General features: G+C 37.5%; 2 protein-coding genes across 2 annotated transcripts; both read right to left on the reverse strand.

Moving 5' to 3' along the window:
• Nucleotides 1-4,902: 4,902 nt before the first annotated feature.
• LOC18013445 (NADH dehydrogenase [ubiquinone] 1 beta subcomplex subunit 7) lies at nt 4,903-6,658 on the reverse strand. The gene is made up of 2 exons (XM_006395755.2): nt 6,211-6,658; nt 4,903-5,082 (listed from the first exon to the last, which is right to left on the reverse strand). The coding sequence occupies exon 1, from the start codon at nt 6,557-6,559 to the stop codon at nt 6,251-6,253; it is 309 nt and encodes a 102-aa protein (XP_006395817.1). The 5' UTR covers nt 6,560-6,658; the 3' UTR covers nt 4,903-5,082; nt 6,211-6,250.
• Nucleotides 6,659-6,910: 252 nt separating this feature from the next.
• LOC18013326 (protein NRT1/ PTR FAMILY 8.3) lies at nt 6,911-9,746 on the reverse strand. The gene is made up of 5 exons (XM_006395756.2): nt 9,600-9,746; nt 9,056-9,155; nt 8,748-8,965; nt 7,937-8,493; nt 6,911-7,849 (listed from the first exon to the last, which is right to left on the reverse strand). Exons 1-5 carry the CDS (start codon nt 9,651-9,653, stop codon nt 7,027-7,029), a joined length of 1,752 nt encoding a protein of 583 aa, XP_006395818.1. The 5' UTR covers nt 9,654-9,746; the 3' UTR covers nt 6,911-7,026.
• Nucleotides 9,747-21,802: the final 12,056 nt, after the last annotated feature.

Raw genomic sequence — 21,802 nt, forward strand, 5'->3', positions numbered from 1 at the left:
GTTTCAACTTAAAAAATCTACACTGGAAAGAATTAAACCCATAGATAGACAAAGTTGTAATTCTTTTGTTTATGAATTGTTCATGACATAGGGACGATTTGACAATACGTAAATCACGTAAAGTCAATTTTTGGTCACTTATTTCGACAATTAGACTATTAAATAAGAAGGATAACGATATAAAAATAAGTAAATAACCAGCTGGAATGTTGTTACTTTATAAATTTGTTTATTCAAAAAATGAGGTCACATGTGATTTTGACCTACAAGGATATAATCTACAAATGGTAATCATACGAAAATCCATTTGACTTTTGTTACGTTACAGTCTAGAGTCTTGACCCCATTCATTATTACATCTGAAATATTTAAATAGTTTAATTTATAAAGAATCATTGCATATTTACATACCAGAAATCTATACACGGCTATATAAAAGTTGCATTAAAAAGCATAATCTATTTTAGATCCGATATTCATTCTTCTCACAAATGATTAAATAACATACTGTGTTAGAAATACCATATCTGTTGTAAAAAAAAAAAAAATACCATAGCTTTGTCATTTAATATAACCAAATAACTAATATTTTATGTTATTTACGTTATAGAGATTTGGGGTTTAACCCATATGAAGAAGTTTCCTCTACACATCTGACCTTACTTGCTCTTTTTCACCATAGGTTGTTTAGACCAAAAAATTAAAATAGCCAACTGCTAAGCTTTGACCATAGCATTATTATTGTTCCTAGTTTCTCTTTTCGTTTTCTTAGGGTTTCGTGTTTAACTTTCCGATTTCAATAAATCAGAAATTTACAATGGTCCTTCGTAATATCTTTTGGACCACCGTTTTGACTTCATTCCCCTATTTCCCTTATGTTTTCTTCCATTTCCCATTCATTTTTCTTCTCATTCTTTTTCTTTTTCTATTCCCTATTAAGTAACAACAATAACGCTTGGATTTAAAAATCTACTAATAATAGTGATGCTGTTTATATTATTATTTATTATTCCCAAATTATAAACGTACCCCCATACTCTGGTCTCTTGCATTTTGTTCTCTTCTTATTTTCATTGTTGCTTTGCGCACATCGAAATCGAAGACGAATCAAGATTCAAGACCATCATATCCCTCCCTATGTGTAGCCCACAATAATTACTGATCTATGTTAATGTTTTGCCTTATATATTATATATATATCCTTTTTAATTAATGGACCTTGGTTCAGTAGTCTCTTCAAGTCTAAAACCAGCTTTCGATAATATTTTATGCAGTGAGCCAGAAAATTTCTTCATTAGGAGTAAATAGAAGTATACATGACTTTATAAGTAAGAGCATTAAGATTAAACTTTATTAAATTACACCAGTTTTTTAAATTTTGCTGGGGCGAATGACCCCAACTCATAACATGTGCCTCCGCCACTGTAAATCATCTCTTCAAACAAATTTAAAAAGGGGTTTCATATTTTAATCTCTTAAACTCATATGCTAAATCAAATTATGTTTTACGCATACGATTTTCAAGTAGTATTACATATTATAGTTGATTTATGAGAACTAACACGTTGTATAAGGTATTGCAAAAGCCAGATGAATATTCAATTAAGTGAATAAAATTTCATAACAAATAAATTTAAACAAAGTCGTCGTCTTTGTTATATACACATAAATAAGACCTTACCCAACGAAAAAACATATATCTGACATAATCAAATATATAAATCTACACACAAAGTGAGGCCATTGACCTTTAATGTAGACTACTATGCTTTTCCCTTTCTTCTTATTCATGCACATTCTCTATATTATTATAAACACGTGGAATTCTGCATATATACCAAAATTCGCTTTAATGATTAAGGAGAATTTTAAACAATGTATGGTTGAAGAAAGTGTAATGGTTGATTAGACGGTAATTAAAATATAATACTCAACCACCAGCTTTTTCAAATACACACGAGTTACGTATATTATCTATATATTGACCAGAAACATATTGTAGACAGCGATCCAGGCTATATGATCATTGATAAAAATAATCAAACAGAGACATTCCAAAATGTTTTATTATCTTTTTTATCATGATTTTTTAATAATTTTTTGTATTACTGAATACAATATCTTATTACGATCGTTGATCCAAAATTTGACTAACATAACAATTCTCAGCCAAAAACACCACATCTAAATCATGAACGCTTGGTTAAAAGTGGTTGATTTGTAGCCTAATATTTCTATAAAACATTTAACATCTAAAAACTATACAGGATTTTTGAATTACATTTCATAAACTAAGATTTAAAAATTAAGTATCATATGGTTACCCAGCTTGCATTGCATTATTGCATAGACTTAGACTGTTGAACTAAATCTCTGAATTTTTTTTCATGCAAAATTTTAAACGTTCCTTCGCCTTGGAATATATAAAAATTTACTACAAACACACACACAATCAAGATACTGTGATATAACCTATTAATTTTGTATTGCAAATCGGCCATCATCTTTCGCAATGATGAAACTTGCTATTTTTAACACAAATCTGTTGATAGAAAAAAAAAACGTTTTAACCGAGAGTTCAAGTGGAAAAATTGTTAGTACAATATACTGCTCGGTGATAAATAAAAAAGGAACAAATGGAAGGAAAATGCAAATAATTAATACACATTAAATGAGTCTGTGGCAGTAGACAAATAGCTCCAAGAGAAATTGAATGTGTAATTGACTGTAGAGGTCCATGATTCATGGCTTTTACCGCAATCAAAACATTCAATAATTCTCTTTGTTTGTTTTTTTCTTATCATAAGGACTTTTTAGAAATATATATATGTAAGATAATGTAACCCAACTGGATTTTGGATTCCAAACTGATGAAATTATTATTTTCTTTTTCTGGTTATTTGGATGTGCAAATCTGAGCAAACTATACATAGATTAGACAACTGTTAATTTTTTTTCTTTCTATTGGGTCAATTTTCGCATCACCGATTGATTGAAATTCTATCATAGCACATGCAAGAACAAGGCAAATTCTAAGAAAATTAAAAAATAATATAAAAGGTGTAAACCATAAAACACCTAGAGAGAACGGAGAAGAATTAGCCTTTCACACTAATAGAATAACACAAGAACAAAAGTGAAAGAGAGTGGTTTAAAAGTGTGATTTGGGGATGGATGGGCCACAACTAATATATAATCACAAGGCAAAGAATATAATATACATGGAAAGATTTAGAGATGCATGGTTATGTGAAAAGGTTTAGAGTAGTGAGTGCATAATTATTGGATGTAGGACCAAACAACTCTTTGACTTTTCATCCTTAAGGATTGGAATTAGGTTTGATATGTTTTCTAGCGTAACCTCTTTTTTCATTTTTGAAACAAAAGTAAAAAAAAAACTCTTTTATTCTTATTCCATGTTTTCGGCCTTCTTATCATATCTTGGAGATAACTACAAAGTAGTTTACCCTTTTTTCATGCTTTCAAAACGTGTGTATGTACATATATTCGATATTCGTATATAAGCTGGCCTGTAAAATAAGTGAACATATTATGTGAATCATTAGGGTCTAATAAGGTGATATATGTGTATGTGGACGGAATAGGTTGAAATATTCATTCGGGCTGAATGATTTAACTAAATGAAATGTGGAATCTATTGAAATAATTTAAAACGGTGGAATGGATGGAATAAATCAAACATACGTAAGGAGCATTGGATAGAATCTAAGTATGCGTTTAAATTTTTGGTTGAAAATTGAAAACAACTGAGAATATGTCAAGACTCCGTTAACATGAACGTTTTTCAACCGCTACTATCGTTAACATATATAGATTTTTAGTAGTGGTTTGGTTAAAAAAAAATTACAACATAATCGGAAATTTGATGTTTGTACAACAAATTACGTTATATGGTTCTTACGTTTTAAATGATTAGATTCTGTAAAGTATAAACATATGTGCAATTTACAAGGGGAAAATTGTCATAAAAAGCATCAACTTTCAAATTATGGCCAATCAAAGCATGAACTTCATAGTTGCCATTATAAATCATCAATTTTACTTGACTTTTCTTTTAAATCTTGAACTTGTGTTGACCAAGCCATTTGAGGCATGTTGTTAAATGCACTAACAGTCACAGTAAACGGAGTCTTTCATCTGCTAATAACTATCTTTTAACCTTAAATGACGTTATTCACTGTTTGGTAAAAAATCCCTAATTCGATTTTACAATCTCTAAAGCTATTTCTCTCTCAATTTCACGAAATTGAAATCGATTTCACAAACCCTCTCTTAGTTTACTCGATTTCTTATTTCTCCCAACTCGATTTCTCTTCTAATTTGTCTTCTTTTCTGTGCCAGATGAATTCCAGGACTGAGAATTTTGCTTGCGAAGTCGTGAGTCGAGGGTTTACTTCGAATTATCATTGTGGATTAAATGTAACCATCTTTACATCTAAAACACAAGAGAATTCTGGAAGGCTTTTTATCAATCGAAATCGAAAGAAGATGAGAGAATCGAATTGGGGATATATCGATTTAGGGATTGTAAAGTCAATTTGGGATTTTTTTATCAAACAGCAAATGACGTCGTTTTAAAGTTGATGATTTAACGGATGAAAGACTCCGTTTACTGTGACTGTTAGTGCACTTAACGACATGCCTCAAATGGCTTGATCAACACAAGTTCAAGATTTAAAAGAAAAATCAATTAAAGTTGATGATTTAAAATGGCAACTACGAAGTTCATGCTTTGATTGGCCATAATTTAAAAGTTGATGCTTTTCATGACAATTTTCCCAATTTACAAGTGATTAGTTAAGCTTTTTTATTTATTTGAAAAGAGAATCATATGTCTAATTTTCTTTCTTTCTCAAAAATTAAATATAGAAAACCAACAAAGACATGAGTTTGGACCTTATTTATTGGGGAAAAACTTCAAAGTTAACAAGATGAAGAAGAAAAAAGTGAGAATCTTGAACATACACACATCTGAAAATGTAGCAACAAATTTTTTCATCACTAACAAGAAGAAAATACTGAAAAGCAGAGCCCCACCTTCTTCACAGTTCCAGAGAATCCCTGTCCAAATATTTCAGAGTATGAATTAGAACTTGGAAGAATGAAAATACAAAGAACCAGGTGAAACAAAATCATTGACATGTTGAAAATCTTAGACCAACATTTAAAGGGTCTGTCTATAGAGCAGAGAAATACCCATTGCTGTCAAATCATTGTGGGAAAGATAATGAACAATATAAAAAAGGAACACGATATGTAAGAGTACTCAAGGGCAAGTGAGAAGAAGGAGAGAGACATCAAGAGAATCTTTCTGTAGATGTTGTGACATATATATAGTCCACCAGATCAACAAGTGTATCTCTTGCAGAATATTTAAAGCAGAAGATGTTCAGACACAGAGTTAAGTCTGTAATAATTTCATAAAGCTTCAAAAGGATTTCTAAGTAACTGTACCAATTTGGTAGCCATGATATCTGAGACACAATTTTACAAGTTCATGAAACATATCAGGCATAAGACATGTAAGAGGTTCTCTAAGCATAGGAAAGTGAGAAACATAAATCATTGACAAAAGATACTAATAATCTAGCGAAATGAGTTGTGTATGTTGATCAGCATAACACTCTTGGTTTAGTACCCAAATATTTCAGTAATTAGTGCTACTGAGTACTTAAAAGACTTATTAATATTGTATGAAGAGGAAATAACATAACATTTTACAAAACTACTGAAAACAAAAATCCATATATGCTTATCCAAACTTCAGATATCATGGAGATGGTTTACAACAAGAATGAAAAGAAGTAAAAAATCCATATATTTCTCTAACAGGATTGGTTCACAACAAGAATGATAGTGATTGTGGTGTAATACACATTTTAGAAATCGAATTCAATAGTGATCAATGTTCACGAGAGAGGGAAGTGCTGAGAAGTGTAATATATTGGACAATCAGTAATACAGAGAAGGAAAATGGATCACAAAACCAAAACCAAGACAATGCATCAGAAATCTAAGTGGCAAACAATCTAATTTATTCGCAATGAAACCCTAAATCGAATTTGAAGAACACGAAGATCGTATCTGTTAAAAGCCAATTCAATCAAATCACCCAAAAAAACCGAAATAATACCCAGTTTCCGATTAATAAAAACCTTGAATCAAATCAATCGAACGCTATAGACTAACCGGAAAGCTGGAATCGGCCAATCGGAGATCGAATCAAGGGCTAAGCATTAGCGGTTTTAGGGATAAGAGGAACACCATTCCCTTGTACTTTATTCTGTTTAGCCTTGGCTTCTTCCTCACGGATCTTCTGCATCGCGAGCATTCTCTCCATGACGAGCTCGTATTCGCACTTCTCGTAGACGTGACGCTCGTCCTCGCACTTCCATGGAAGGAAAAACTCAGCCTGACGACATTTGTTGAGCGGAATTAGGAGATGAGCACACTGATCTCTGTAACCAAGCGGTACTTTAGCTGCAACCATCTCTTCCTGCGTTGCGATCATCTTTTTCGATGAACCTGGAACCTCCATTCTCCAAAACACAGTCGCGATCCCCAAACCTCAATACACTTTTTTTGTTTTCACTTCGCGTCTCCGATTTGCTTGACCCCGAAATGGTCAGATTCTTGGTTCCGGGTCATTTGCGCTTGTAAAAGACGGGCCTATTTGATTTTCAAAGCCCAAACTCAATGGCCTTTTTACTTATTAAGCCCAATATCATTCCTGCTTATTGTATAATTTAACGCTATCAATTAGAGTTCATGTGTTATTAACGTATTAGTTATTCTCCATGATTTAATCAAGAAAATAATTCTTTTGGGAAGTTTTCCAATTTGATACTCCGACCTGCTCTGTATATGGCAAATGCGACTTAAACTTAAGAAAGGAAAGAAAAAGTACATATAACTGTTCTTGTAATATTTGGACAATATCACAGTTACACATGAAAAGAAACAAACTTTGTATAGAATGAAAGGAGAGAGAGAACACATTCTTTACTAAGAAGCCTTCTTCTGCTTATACTTAGCCGCGGAGAAGAAGTAAACAGCCATGTTGACAAGGCTAAGACCAGCCAAAAGCCAGAAGAAGTAATCGAGATGACCTGAATTCAGATTATCCGAGATCCAACCTTGTTGACCATTCATGGTCGTGAAATAAGCCACGAGCGTGAGGATCAAAGAGCTCAAGTAATTCCCAAGAGCATTGGTCAAAAGAGCCAACGCACTGCACAAGCTTCTCATCGCATCCGGAGACTGATCGTAGAAGAACTCGAGCTGACCAATGAAATAAAACACTTCCGCTGCACCGAGAATGAAATACTGCGGGATTTGCCACAAGACAGATATCGGAACCGGTGCTCCTGACTCGACTAATCCAAGATCGTTGGCTACATGGAGTCGAATGATCTCGACAGTGGCTGCAGCCGCCATTGAGAGAACAGAGACGAAGAGACCGATTCCCATTCGTTGTATCTCGGTGAAACCTTTGTCTACTCCAGTGAAACGTCTAGCTAATGGAACGATGAACCTATCGTAGAGCGGAACCCATATGATGACACTAGCAGTGTCAAATGTCCCAAGCGCCGCTGGAGGAAGCTGGAAAGATCCGATTTTGCAGTTCATGGCTCGGCCTTGTTGAACAAACATTGTGGACATTTGTGCGTATACAGCTGAGAAAATGATACCGGAAGCCCATATTGGGAACATTCGGATCAGAATCTTGAGTTCTTCGACTTGCGTAACAGTGCATAGTCTCCACGAGTTGGAATAATCCCCGGATTTTGATTCTTCCTCTGAGATAACAGCCGCTTTGTCAAGATACCTGCGCCATGTCGAGAACCGTGTTAAACCAAGCAAAGCTTTATATATTCCAAGTAAGAAAATGATGCGGATTTTAAAGAGATTTTACTGGCAATCATTGGTATGTACGATCTTTCTACTTCCAGCAATAGCAGAGTTCTTGTCTTGGGTTTCATAAAGAAGTGTGGCGTCTTCAGGGACCTTGAGGCTCGATTTACGGAATGAAGCAACCACGACTTGAGAAATCCGAGTTATTGGGCTGCCTCCAGGTTTCTGAAACCTATAAAGCGGCGTGCCAAAGAAGAAACTTGCGATGGCGAGTCCCATGAACACGGTTGGTATACCAAACCCTAAACCCCACCCGCGGTTCTCTTGAATCCAGACTAGAAGACTAGATGACACAAGTGCACCGATATTGATGGAGAAGTAAAACCAGTTGAAGAAGGAAGCTTTTCTAACTCGTTCACCTGAGTCCGTGTCATCAAACTGATCTGCACCAAAGGATGAGACGCATGGTTTGATACCTCCAGTGCCCAAGGCGATCAGGTAAAGCCCGCTAAAGAACATCGCGTACTGAGCTGGCGTTGCTGATGGACAAAAGTCCCCAATGCATTCTGCTGGCTTCAATGCCGGAACTGAAGCTGAAAGCGTTAGCGCCGACATCCCCTAAACGAAAACAAAAACCAATCACTAAACAGAGCAAACAAATCCAAAACAATGAACTTTAAATCGATTGTATGGGAAGACCCAACAAGACATACTGTAAAACCATACAGCTACAATCAGTCTTATGGTAGTTATACTAGACAATAGCTAAAGTCTTGACACATTATGTCTTGGCTTATCACAAATTCAACTACAAAGTCATGAGTCCTGCGAAACCCGTTGTTGTAAAGAGAGGGATTTGTGATAGTGCTTACGATGAAATAAATCCCGGAGAAACAAGCGATGGTCCAGTATCGTCCCCAGTAAGCATCGGCTAAGACAGCTCCAATGAGAGGAGTGAGATAACAAGTCCCTTGCCATGTTGTGACGTTTGTAGCAGCGGAAACGTTTCCTTGGTGTAGTTTAGTGGTAAGGTAAGTGATTAGATTCCCAGCAATACCATAGTAAGCTAGCCTCTCGCAGCATTCATTGCCTACACATCAATTAAGATCATCAGTAACAAAAGTTGTATGCAATTGAAATCAAAAGGTAAAGCCAAATTCAAACAAAACAGTCTTTGTACCGAGAATGAATGGACAAGCTTTCCAGTTCCCAGTTTTCTCCTTTAATGGTGGGTTTCCATGAAGGTCCACGGAACCATCTTGTGCATACAATTTCGCTTCCTGGTTAAACAAAATCCAGAAACGTCTTCAGCCAAAGAGCAATGCAGTGAATGAAATTGAGTTTCGTTAATCAGAGATTCACAAACACATAGATAACTAACCAAGAACAATCTAGCAAAATTGAAGCAACTTGATAAGAGTATATATGCCCAGAACCCAGAATCATGTATAAATTGAAGTCATTAAACTATAATCAGTAAGTTTATGGGGAAAACAGATACAACGAAGGCGATCAACAACTCTGACGCAAACAGTTATTACCCAGAAAACCACTCAATAAACCCAGAAGAACATGCAAAAGATCAACTCAAGCTCAATCCAAGATTTTCGAATTCAGCAAAAAATTGGGAGAAATGAAAAGTGTAAGATACAAAATCAAAACTCGATAGCCCAAATTGATTAACGGAATTCGCGCCATGAAAAACCCTGCGAAATTGATCAAACCTGTGATATTAAACCTTCTTCGATGAGAGGTCTTTCTTCTTCAATGGAACCCATCGTTTTCGCTTCGAGCTAACCAATATAGATTCTTTTCGCTGAATCTTTACTTTTATTTATGAGAAGACGTGACGGATTATTATTTTACTTTTCCCGGCGAGATTTTTATTTTTAATTGGAAAATAATAAGCGAACTAATAAAGCAACAATCTGATCTTTTACGATTACGATTTCTCTATTATTTGTTGACGCAAGATAAAATTGTGGATCGACTTATCCATGTCTCAAGTTGTATCACTCTAACCAAGATAAAATAATTGTTTTTCTTTTAAACGGTTACAAACTAAAAAAAATCTATTAAAATAAATTGGCTAATTTATTGTTTTTACCAATTTTGGGTGCTCCTATATCAATGTATGTACTATCTACAACTCAAATACTTAATTTGATTTTTGTTACATGATGACCAAACAAAAAAAAAGGAAAGAATTTTATCACATAATATGTCCCAAATTTTATTTTAGATGGTCCATACTCAAAAGTGGTTATACACAAAAAAAATTAAGCATAAGTTAAATTAGTTTCTTATAAGGTTCATAAAAAATTAAGCATAAGTTAAGTTACGCACATGTCACGATAAGAGACGCGGACCCACGCTGGGATAGGGTGTCATATGACACAAGTTAAATTTATCAAGTATTGGTTTTGCTAAGAATATTCAAAAATTCTGTAGCTTATTTGGTTCATCAAACATTTGTTGACACTTTTTATCTAAGTTCGAAACTTGGAGACAACAATTTTTTTTTTTGCACCCTTGGATTTTTGGATTCCTTCACAAAAAATCTCATACTAATTGGAGTTGGATATTACTTATATATTAGACCATATTAGTCTAAATTTCTAATGTAGGACTTTGGATTGATTTCCAACAATTTTCCTCTCAAACCAAAGACCACATAACTCTTGATCTTCCACCTACATCGATAGGTAGTATTCATCTTGTACATCTTACTCGCAAAGTTATTTTAAGGGCTTTCTCCTTCCACAACGAATATGCAGCCCAATCCACTTCTTCTGGTATTTTTCTTAACTTGAACTCTGATACCATTTATTGGGTTTTTCCAAGGCCATGTCCAACTTCCTATTTGTATGATGTTATCCGCTTTGGGTTAAGTGGCAAAACCCACACAGAATTAATTTTAGGTTTTTTCCCAAAAAGCCTCATACTAATTGGAGTTGGACATTACTTATATATTAGAACATATTGGTCTAAACTTCAACTTTGGATTGATTTCCAACACTAAATATACTCTGTAGTAGAAACTTCCACAGTGATGATTGCCATACAGTTACTGTTATCACAGCTCTTCTTCTTAGCTGCCTATTTTCTTTGGATAGTTTTGGTGAATTAGAGAGCTTTCGGTGCTTTAATTGGGTTTCAAAGGTTGTTTCTGTTTCGACTCATGAATACAATTTTGCTGGACTTTAAGGCTACATGACTCAGCTAAAAAGATATTGCTAATGTGTTCCTTATATTAGAACAATAGGAAAATGGTTTCTTTTGTTAGTAGATAACATATATTAAATACAACTTCATATGTTCTGGCTCTACTAGCCATGACAATTGGTTCCTCATTCGGATAATTTGTATTTACTTACATATTTGTTTGAGTTTTAAGCGCTTACGTGGACTATCTGCTTCATGTGTTAGTTCTGTAAGAATGAATCAAAATATACAAGTTGGCCAAGGAAATCTAAAAGTTACTCTTTTCAGAAGGAGTGGAAATGACTTGACATCGATTGATCTGATGTTGGTTTTGGGATAACTTCTAAGCTTACTGTATAACAATCATTGGAAGCGATGGAACTGATTAGGATCTACACGGGTAGATCAAGAAGAGATTACAGTTTGAATTGAAAGTGACTGATAGATATTGGTTAGTCGGTTATTGTGAAAGTATCGTTAAGACTTAATAATGTACTCCAAGATCTCGCTAATTATTGCCGACCTTAAATGTTTTAGAAATTAGACATACGTAAGTTGTAAATATACATTAAAAGTAAGAATACATACTTTTTGTTTAACTCAATTGAAGAAAAAAAAATTTTCATTTCGTGGACGTGGTTGGGTAAAAAAGAGTGATGATAATAATGATATGGGCTAGCTTTTTAGAAACAAATAAGCCGGTTCAACAATAAGGTAAGAACTAAATTGTTTACAAATTTTTTTTTTTTTTTGGTAAACTAAATTGTTTACAAATTAATACTCCCTCTCCGAATGCGATTCCTGATGGTTCAGTTTTTTTTTTTTGTAGTGTAATTTTATAATTTTATCAGGAAACTAAAATGTCATCAATCGCAAATATTTTGAACCGCTATTCCTTACCTCTATTTTTTGTCCCTCTGATCGCACCTCAGTTTGATATGCCCCGATTGTCGAAAAAGCCCTCGTCACCATCCCCCGAATCTACCATGACCAAAATATTATCGTTGAATTCTCATTCGCAGATTGTTTTTAATCTGTTTTCAAATTTCTTCAAATATTGAAAGTAAAAACAAATGGACATCAGAAGAATAAAGATTGAAATTTTCCACGTACTCAGTATTCGTGTCGCGTGGGGACTTTTAATCCGATCTTTTTTACATTAAAAATAGAACAGTCATTTTCTAGAAACTTGTATGCTTACAAATTGAAATGACATAATTAAAAAATAATAATAAATAAACATTTGTTATCTTCCACTCTCTTGTCTAGTTGTCTACTGAGTAAAGGGAGAGTCGACCTTACAAGATCAAGAAAACTACACATTCGTCGGAAAAAATATTTCCTTCGTAAGAAAACAAAGAAACCTACTCTAATGATTCTAGAGCTTTTCCGTTCGCCGGAAATCTCAAGCTCAAGAGTTTGAACCTTTAAACCCTATCTCCTCCCGGCTCCCGTTTGTTCACTAACCTTACACCCTCCTCCTCTCCGCCGCCGCCTCCGTCGTCCTACGTATTTTCTCCGACGAAGCCAAGAGTTTTCTCCTCGTCCTCCACCATCACCACCGCGTCAGTGTTTTAACAGCGTTTCGGCCGTTCAACGGCTTCCTCCGCCGTCAAATTCGCCGACGTGATTTCTTTTTATGATCTCCGTTACCCGTGACGTCACCGAGTCGACGGTGGGATGTGGAGGTATTCGGCGACGTGCGTGGCGTGCAAATGGAGACAAACTCAGAAGGAACCGTTACCGTCCATTTCGACAATCTCCGTGACGCCAAAAGCGCGGTTCGAGAGTTTTGCGGTAGATACACGCAGCAAAAAGCCAGACTCGGAGGTAGTAGCGGCGTAAGCATAAACGTTTGGAGCCCACTATCTTCTTCATCGGCGCGTGTGTTTTGTTTCGACAGACCTATGTGGGCTCAGTTTGTTGTTCCGGCTACTATATCGCTGTTCCCGGCGGTTGTAAGTTGTATCCAAGGAACGTTGGACTTAAGAAAAAGTTCAGGTCATTTAGGCAACCGCAGCTACAGTTTCAACCGCCACCAATTGATTCTAGCTCCTCCTTTGAGAAAGTCTGCAACTACTCTCAATGAAGGATAAAAATAAGAATGTGAGCCCTAATGATGAAGTTGTCGTTGTTGAAGCTTCTATGCGTTCGTTGTGTATCATCAATGATTATTATGATAATAAGATCCGCGAACGGAATGGAAAACAAAGATCAAGAACGTGGCTAAGTGTGGGAAGAAAAGAGTGATGAAGAACATGCATGGAGCTAAGTCAGTTTCTTATCTGTGAAGAAACCATGGATTGATGCAAACTGCAGAGTGATAAGATATGATTTAGTCTGTCAAATATTTAGTTTCCTTTTGTACATATTCGGATCCCTAACTTCTCGTAATTGATTTGTACATCTTGTATTATATATTGAGAGCTGAATAGAAGTGATGGCTCAAGGGAAAATATTCTCACTTTCATGGTATCAGAGCCTTCTAGATCTGTACCTCTTCCCTTCTCTCTTGCTTTCGCTCAAACTCTTTTCTCTTTTCTGTCTCTTAATTTTCCATTTCTTAACTCTCTGTCTCAATGGCTGCTAATCCAGCCTCTCTTGAACATGCCTATGGTGTCACTAACATCAAGTCGCACATTTCCATCACTCTCGACATGGACGACCACAACTACGATGCTTGGAGGGACTTGTTCCTCACTCACTGCCTCACCTTCGACGTTCTCGGCCACCTTGACGGCACAAGTCTTCCCGCGGACGACAACGATGCACCATGGAAGAAAAGAGATGGTCTTGTCAAGCTTTGGATCTACGGCACTCTCTCAAAGGATCTTTTCCGGAGTGTGTTCAAAACTGGTGGATCCGCTAAAGACATCTGGGTCCGCATTGAAAACCTGTTCCGTGATAACAAAGAAGCCCGAGCAATCCAGTTGGACAATGATCTCCGCAACAAAGTGATTGGGGATCGATCTGTTCATGACTACTGCCAAGAACTCAAATCCATCTCAGATCTGCTTGAAAACGTTGATGCTCCTGTCTCGGAGAGAACGCTCGTCACCTACGTCTTGAATGGTCTCAACGCTAAATTTGACAACATCATCAATGTTATCAAACACCGTCAGCCCTTCCCGTCGTTCGACGAAGCCAGATCCATGCTGATGCTCGAGGAGAATCGCTTGAAGAAAGGTGTTTCACCACACCCCAACAACAACGACAATTCTTCTTCCAACACTGTCCTCGCTGTTTCAGGGCCCACTCCACCTCAGCAATCCGCTCCTCGCTCAGACACTCCACAACGATTTAACAATCGTGGCAACCGCAAAAGCAACAAGTTCCGTGGTCGCAACTCCTTTCAGCCACGAAACCCATTCCAGCAATGGACTTCACCTTTCTGGCCTGGATTTCTTCCACCGTGGCAACAACAACAGCTCCAAGCTTGGACTCAGATGCCACAACCAACACACAACAGTACTGGAATTTTGGGTCAAAGACCTTCCCATGCTACCCCTCATCAGGCACATCTTGCTGGGTTTGATCAGTATGCACCCACCGTTGATTTTGCTCAGGCTTTCAACACAATGACTCTCACAGATCCAACTGACAACCAGTGGTACATGGACACCGGTGCTACAGCGCATCTCACGGCCAACCCAGGTATTCTTAAGTCTTCTTTTAATTCTGGCATTGGAAAATCAGTCGTTGTTGGTAACGGGTCTCAAATTCCAATCACCTCTTCTGGTTCTCTCTCTATCGCTTCTAAAACTCGATCTCTGTCTCTTAAAAATATTCTTGTTACCCCTTCCATAATCAAAAATCTCATTTCTGTCCGTCAATTTACTAGAGATAACTCTTGTTCTATTGAATTTGACCCATTCGGTTTTACTGTGAAGGATCTTCAAACTCGGAGAATAATACTCCGCAGTGACAGTACCGGTGATCTCTATCCCGTTTTTCCTTCCACCAATAAAGCTTCTCCGCAACACTCAGCTTTCATCTCTGTTCCTTCCCATGTTTGGCATCAGCGTTTAGCTCATCCAAGCAATGACACTTTGAATTCTTTAATTTTACACTCTGTTTTTCCCTGTAATAAACACAGCATCTCGTCATGTAATGCTTGTGAACTTGGAAAACAAATAAAACTTCCTTTCTTTGCTTCAAATAAATCTGTTGATGCTCCTTTCGATTTAGTCCACTCTGATGTTTGGTCATCGCCAATTCCAAGTCTAAGTGGCATTCGATACTATGTGTTATTCCTAGATCACCACTCCCATTTTCTATGGGTTTATCCCCTTCGTCACAAAAGCGATGTGTTTTCCAAATATTTGCACTTTGCAAACTATGTTAAAACACAATTCCATAGAGACATAAAATCGTTCCAATGTGACAACGGTGGTGAATACAATAACACTCAGTTCCGCGATTTCTTCGCATCTCAAGGCACAACAGTTCGTTTTTCATGCCCTCATACATCCCAACAAAATGGGAAATCTGAACGTATGATTCGCACGTTAAACAATGCCATTCGATCTCTTCTCTTTCAAGCTAATCTTCCTCCTTCTTTCTGGGTTGAAGCTTTACATACAGCTGTTCACATTCTAAATATCTTACCGTCCTCTGCCATTGACAACAAAACTCCTTACGAAATTCTCTTTCACAAATCTCCATCTTATTCTCATCTTCGTGTATTTGGTTGTCTTTGTTACCCAAATATTAACCATAATCACCTCTCAAAACTCTCTCCTAGATCTGTTCCTTGTCTTTTTCTGGGTTATCCTCTTCAACACTCTGGCTATCGCTGTTTCGATCTCAAAACTAAAAAAATCATAATGTCTCGACATGTTTCATTTGATGAATCTATCTTTCCTTATCTCACAAATGAAACTCCTAAAAACACAAATTATGATTTCTTAGAAGATGATACAGCTCCATCTCCTCTCTTTCGACAAATCCTTCAATCCTCACCAATCTCTCATTCTCCTATAACACCTGCAACAAGTGACGTTGCTCCTCCACCCCCTGCAACTGTCCCTTCTGTAGCAGGCCCTGTTCCCAGTCACCCCATGACCACCCGATCTAGACATGGGATTCGAAAACCCAAACAAATTCTCTCCCTCCATACTCAAGCTCCATCACCTCTTCCCAAAAGTCACATTGACGCTCTTCAAGATCCAAATTGGAATCCCGCAGCGCATGAAGAGTACAATGCCTTAATTAAAACTAGAACTTGGAGTCTTGTGCCTCGACCTCGTGATACTAACATCATTCGTTCTATGTGGCTGTTTAAACATAAGTACAATGCAGATGGTTCTCTTGCCAGGTACAAAGCACGGCTTGTTGCTAATGGAAAATCACAGGAACCGGGAATTGACTTTGAGGAGACGTTCAGCCCCGTAGTGAAACCAGCGACAATCAGAACAGTCTTGAGTGTTGGTGTTGCTAGAGAGTGGCCAATTCACCAGTTAGACGTTAAGAATGCGTTTTTACACGGCTTCCTTGATGAGACGATATACATGTTCCAGCCTCCAGGTTTTGTGGATCCTTCTCGACCTGATCATGTCTGCAAACTCGAAAAATCCCTCTACGGTTTAAAACAGGCACCACGCGCGTGGAATGCTCGTTTTACCAGTTTTATTACCTCTAAAGGGTTCACTCCAAGCAAGTGTGACGCATCTCTATTCGTCTACAAGCACAACAACAATCTCGCCTATCTTCTGCTTTACGTTGACGATATCGTCCTCACCGCATCCTCGTCGACACTCCTCAACTCTTTAATCACCTCTCTTAAAGCTGAGTTTGAGATGACAGACATGGGGAGGCTTCAATACTTCCTTGGAATAGCAGCACAATTCAACGACACCGGATTATTCCTCACACAATCAAAATACGCAGAGGAGTTGCTAAAACGTGCAGGAATGGAGGACTGCAAACCCTGCAGTACACCCGCCGACCTTAGCTCCAAACTCAGTCAAACTGATGGTGATCCTATTCCAAATCCAACAGAGTACAGAAGTTTAGCAGGGGCACTACAATATCTTACTTTTACCAGGCCAGACATCACTTATGCAGTCCAACAAGTTTGCCTTTATATGCACGACCCAAGAGAATCTCACTTTAAAGCCTTGAAGCGCATTCTACGGTATATTCAGGGCACAAAACAACAAGGTCTCCAGATCTTAAAGAAACAGTCGATGAAGCTCACCGCATATTCCGACGCCGATTGGGCAGGATGCCCAGATACCCGACGTTCAACCTCAGGATATGCAATTTTCTTGGGCGACAATCTCATCTCATGGTCTTCAAAAAGACAGCCCACAGTCTCCAGATCAAGTGCAGAGGCCGAGTATAAAGCTGTAGCAAATGCAGTTGCAGAAACTTGCTGGCTACGAAACCTCCTTCTAGAGCTTCACAATCCTCTCACTCAAGCCTCGCTAGTGTACTGTGATAACATCAGTGCGGTGTATCTTTCCTCCAATCCGGTTCAACACCAACGAACAAAACATGTTGAAATTGATATCCACTTCGTTCGTGAAAGAATCACCATGGGTCAAGTGCGAGTCTTTCACATACCGTCAGTTCTCCAACTTGCAGATATATTCACCAAGAGTCTCCCATCCTCTCTGTTTCATGATTTCAAAACCAGTTTAGGCGTGTCATCTCCCACGCTGCAACTGAGGGAGGGTGATAAGATATGATTTAGTCTGTCAAATATTTAGTTTCCTTTTGTACATATTCGGATCCCTAACTTCTCGTAATTGATTTGTACATCTTGTATTATATATTGAGAGCTGAATAGAAGTGATGGCTCAAGGGAAAATATTCTCACTTTCACAGAGAATATCCGCGTACCCACTTTGATGATCAAGACAAGAACATACCAAACGAGCACACGTTTGGCTTTATCATCTAATTATAAAGTTTGGAGGCTTTTTTTCCTTTTCTTTACTAAAGACTAGGATGGTTAAATTAATACTAAATGAGCCTTTTAATCTTACAATAAAAAAAAACTAATATGATTTTAAAGCTCGAAGCTTTTTCAAACTCTAGGGTTGTTAAATATTTAGATCTTTCTAATTTTTGATTAAAATATTCACATGGATTCGCGTGCTAAGTTGCCGTCTATATATTGAAAGAGTTATAAACTTATAATTCTAGATAAAAGTCTATTTACGTGTATGTTCCATCAAGCGCTTTTTGATTATCTTCTTGTTTGATATTACATTAATTGACTAACATGTTCATATTTCAGATTCCTGTAGGTTTAATTTTTGTTATGAGATTCAATCTATGGGGCCGAAAAGTCGTTAATATATGCTATATCTGCAACATCTATGAAGAATCCCGAGATCATCATAAAACAATGAAGGGAATAAGGAAAAACAAATTAATTAGGGTTTTTGTTTGTTTTTTGCTGTTGAAAGCTTCTCAAAGAATGAAGAAGATGGAATTCTTAGTTGTTCTTTTTATACACGAGATCAAGAGGAAGCAACCAAGAAGAAGAAGAAACATAGTCAGAAAGAGAGCTGAAGAAAGAATCAAGAAGAAGAAGAAGATGATGCATGATTATGTAGATGATGAAGAAGAAAGAAGACACTAAATAAATAATAAAGAAAGATGTCAAGAACAAGTACAAAATACAAGGATTTGTTCATGTGTAAAAAAAAAAAAGTTATCACATTATATATTTATTCTCTTGTTTAAAGTTTTTTGGGGTTTTAGCATAGTTGTAAAATTTTGGCCATTTAATAAAATAAAGAAAAAGAAAGAGAAAAAGAAAGGCTGAATTTTGAAATTATAAAAAAAACCAACGGCTATCTAGTGGACTATATAAGTAACACGTCATACTATCAAATCATTCTCTCCACATTTTCTACAATTTGTTCTAAATTCTCATCAGATCTTGAAATTCGAGACATGAATTCCACCCAAGATAGATTGATGTTACTAGCAGTTCAAAGACATGGATATCGTTGGCGTAAGGTTTCGGCTTGCATGGCTCATTCCATAAGGCTTTCTCCTAAGAAGTGCAAACGCAGATTCTTTGATTTGACAAAGGATAAGGTAAGTTCCTATTTTTGAATTGATTTCTTTTACATGATTATATGATCACGATTGTAAGTTGATACGAGAGTAGGGTTACCTAGCTAGCGTAGGGTTATATTTTTCGCATGATGAATGATGATTGTTTGATTCTAGGGTTTCTTTCTTTTCTTTTATTTATTTTATAGAGTTGGATAGTCAAAGATGATGAGTTTCTAAAAGTTGCTGTGAATGAGTACGGAGAACACAAGATGTGGGGCCAAATTGGAAAAGATATGGTACGTAAACCTGACGTTTGCTTCGCACGTCATATTTTGCTATCGAGTTGAAGTTTTAAAGATTATTTTATTAATTTTTTTTGGGAGATATAAATAGTTTAGAGACACTTGTGTTATTCAGCTCCATTAGTGAATTCATATGAGATTCATATCCATACCGAGTCCGACTCAGTGAACTAAGAACTAGTGGCCGATCAAATCTCAGTCGTCCTTGATCGCTGTGATGTTCCTTTTAAGAGATGCCTCTCAGCCGTATCGGAGACGTTTTCGCGGCGAAGACTATTTCTTCCGCTGGTGTAAATGAATCAACCAAATCCCTTGCACGAGGCGCTTTGTCGTCGGAACTCCGAGATCACGGAGACGATTCTCCGGCACCACCGTCGATCTGCGTGGTGCAAATGGAGAGGGAGACTGCCTCACCTGATCGCCATCCTCCGCCGCATGAGAGATTTCTACATGGAGATCTCTTTTCATTTCGACGGGTTCAAATTCTGCAGCCGCAGAAGAAGAAATGAGTTTTGGAAAAAAAACAATTAAAACATTAAAAAAGAGAACCACTCACCTTCCTCCACGTGGCGTAAGAGACTGTCTCCTGCACCCCTTCAGTAAGAATCGATCCGCCGAATTTTTTGGATTTTAGATTTAATTTAAATCGATTTTGCATATGAAACTGTGCTATTTTTGGGTTAGGAGACCCTGATGGAGGTGGTCTAAGGATTGGTATCGCCATTTTTTTTTTACTTCGTCTTAGTTTATACACGTTTTTGTTTTGATTTCCCATCAAACAATTTATTGATTTTAGGGTTTCTTTCTTGAAATTTCTTCTTTTAGAACAACAATGCTGTGCCGAATGTGGTTGAAGAAGCGATCGCAGAACCAGTTGTTGCAAACCAAGAGGTATTATGATTACTTTTATATATATATATTTATTATTTTTGGTTTTCATCATTGGATTTCGTATATGAAAAATAGGTTGCGGAGGAGGAAGATAAAAAAAAATGCAACTGTTTTGGGAAGTGGATCTAAATTACCAAAGGTATTAAGGATACGAGCATATCCTTGATTGCTTACATTACGGTTCTAATTATGTCAAGTAGATATCACCATTTACTTATATTGTAATATCTTAGCAATAGCTCTCTGTATATATATTCAGCATTCTCCATTGTAATCGATATTAATCTATATATACATTCTTACTATTTCATATGGTATCAGAGCAGTAGATCAACACACACCAAAATTTTTCTTTCTTCTCTACCTCGTCTTTTCCTCTTAAATCCTTTTCACCATGGGTTCTCAATCTACAAACCCAGTTGTCACTGAAATCATTCAACCAAATAACCAGACCTTACTCACCATCAACATGTCAAATGTTTCCAAACTCACCTCCACAAATTACCTTATGTGGAGCCTCCAGATCCATGCCCTGCTCGATGGTTATGCCCTCGCTGGACACCTTGATGGATCTACCGCCGCACCAGCAGCCACCATCACCACCGGTTCTGTTCCCACGGTCAACCCTGAGTACACTCTGTGGAACCGTCAAGACCGCCTTATTTATAGCGCCCTTATTGGTGTTATCTCGGCTCCTCTGCAACCACTTGTCTCTCGTGCAACAACCTCTCAAGACATCTGGAGCACTTTAGCCTCCACGTACGCCAAACCGAGCCGTGGTCACAAGAAACAACTCTCTCTGCAACTGCGAAACTGGAAAAAGGAGAACAAGACCATCGATGTGTATCTTCAAGGCATCACGACTCGCTTAGATCAGTTGGCGATGCTGGGTAGGGTCACCGATCATGAAGACCAAATTGAGATGATTCTTGCTGGACTTCCCGACGAATACAAACCTATTGTCGATCAGATCGAAGGCAGAGATGTCGCACCATCCGTTACGGAGCTCCATGAGCGCCTGCTCAACCATGAGGCGAAGCTACTCTCTGAAAGTGCAATGCTTCAGCCCACACCACCAGTCACCGCCAACGTTGCACAACAACGCTACAACAACAACAATCCCACCAACTACCAGAATTAAAATAAGCAAAAAAACAACAGCAACAACACTCCAAATCAGTGGCATCAAAACCAACTGTCTCCGGCTCCCTTGGCAAAACAACAACAAGGTTCCTTCTAAAGGGCCACGTCCATATCTGGGTAGGTGCCAGATTTGTGGCGAACAAGGCCACAGTGCGAAACGATGCACTCATCTTCTCACCTTTCAATCACAGATGCAACAACAACAACAAACCATGCCATTCAATCCTTGGAATCCGAGAGCTAACTTGGCCATGGCCTCTCCATACACAGCTAATCAATGGTTGATGGACAGTGGTGCCATCCACCACATCACCTCTGATCTCAATAACCTGTCTCTCCACCAGCAATATCAAGGAAGTGACGACGTC

Source organism: Eutrema salsugineum, unplaced genomic scaffold (assembly GCF_000478725.1).
Source record: "Eutrema salsugineum unplaced genomic scaffold, Eutsalg1_0 scaffold_6, whole genome shotgun sequence".
Taxonomy (NCBI): domain Eukaryota; kingdom Viridiplantae; phylum Streptophyta; class Magnoliopsida; order Brassicales; family Brassicaceae; genus Eutrema; species Eutrema salsugineum.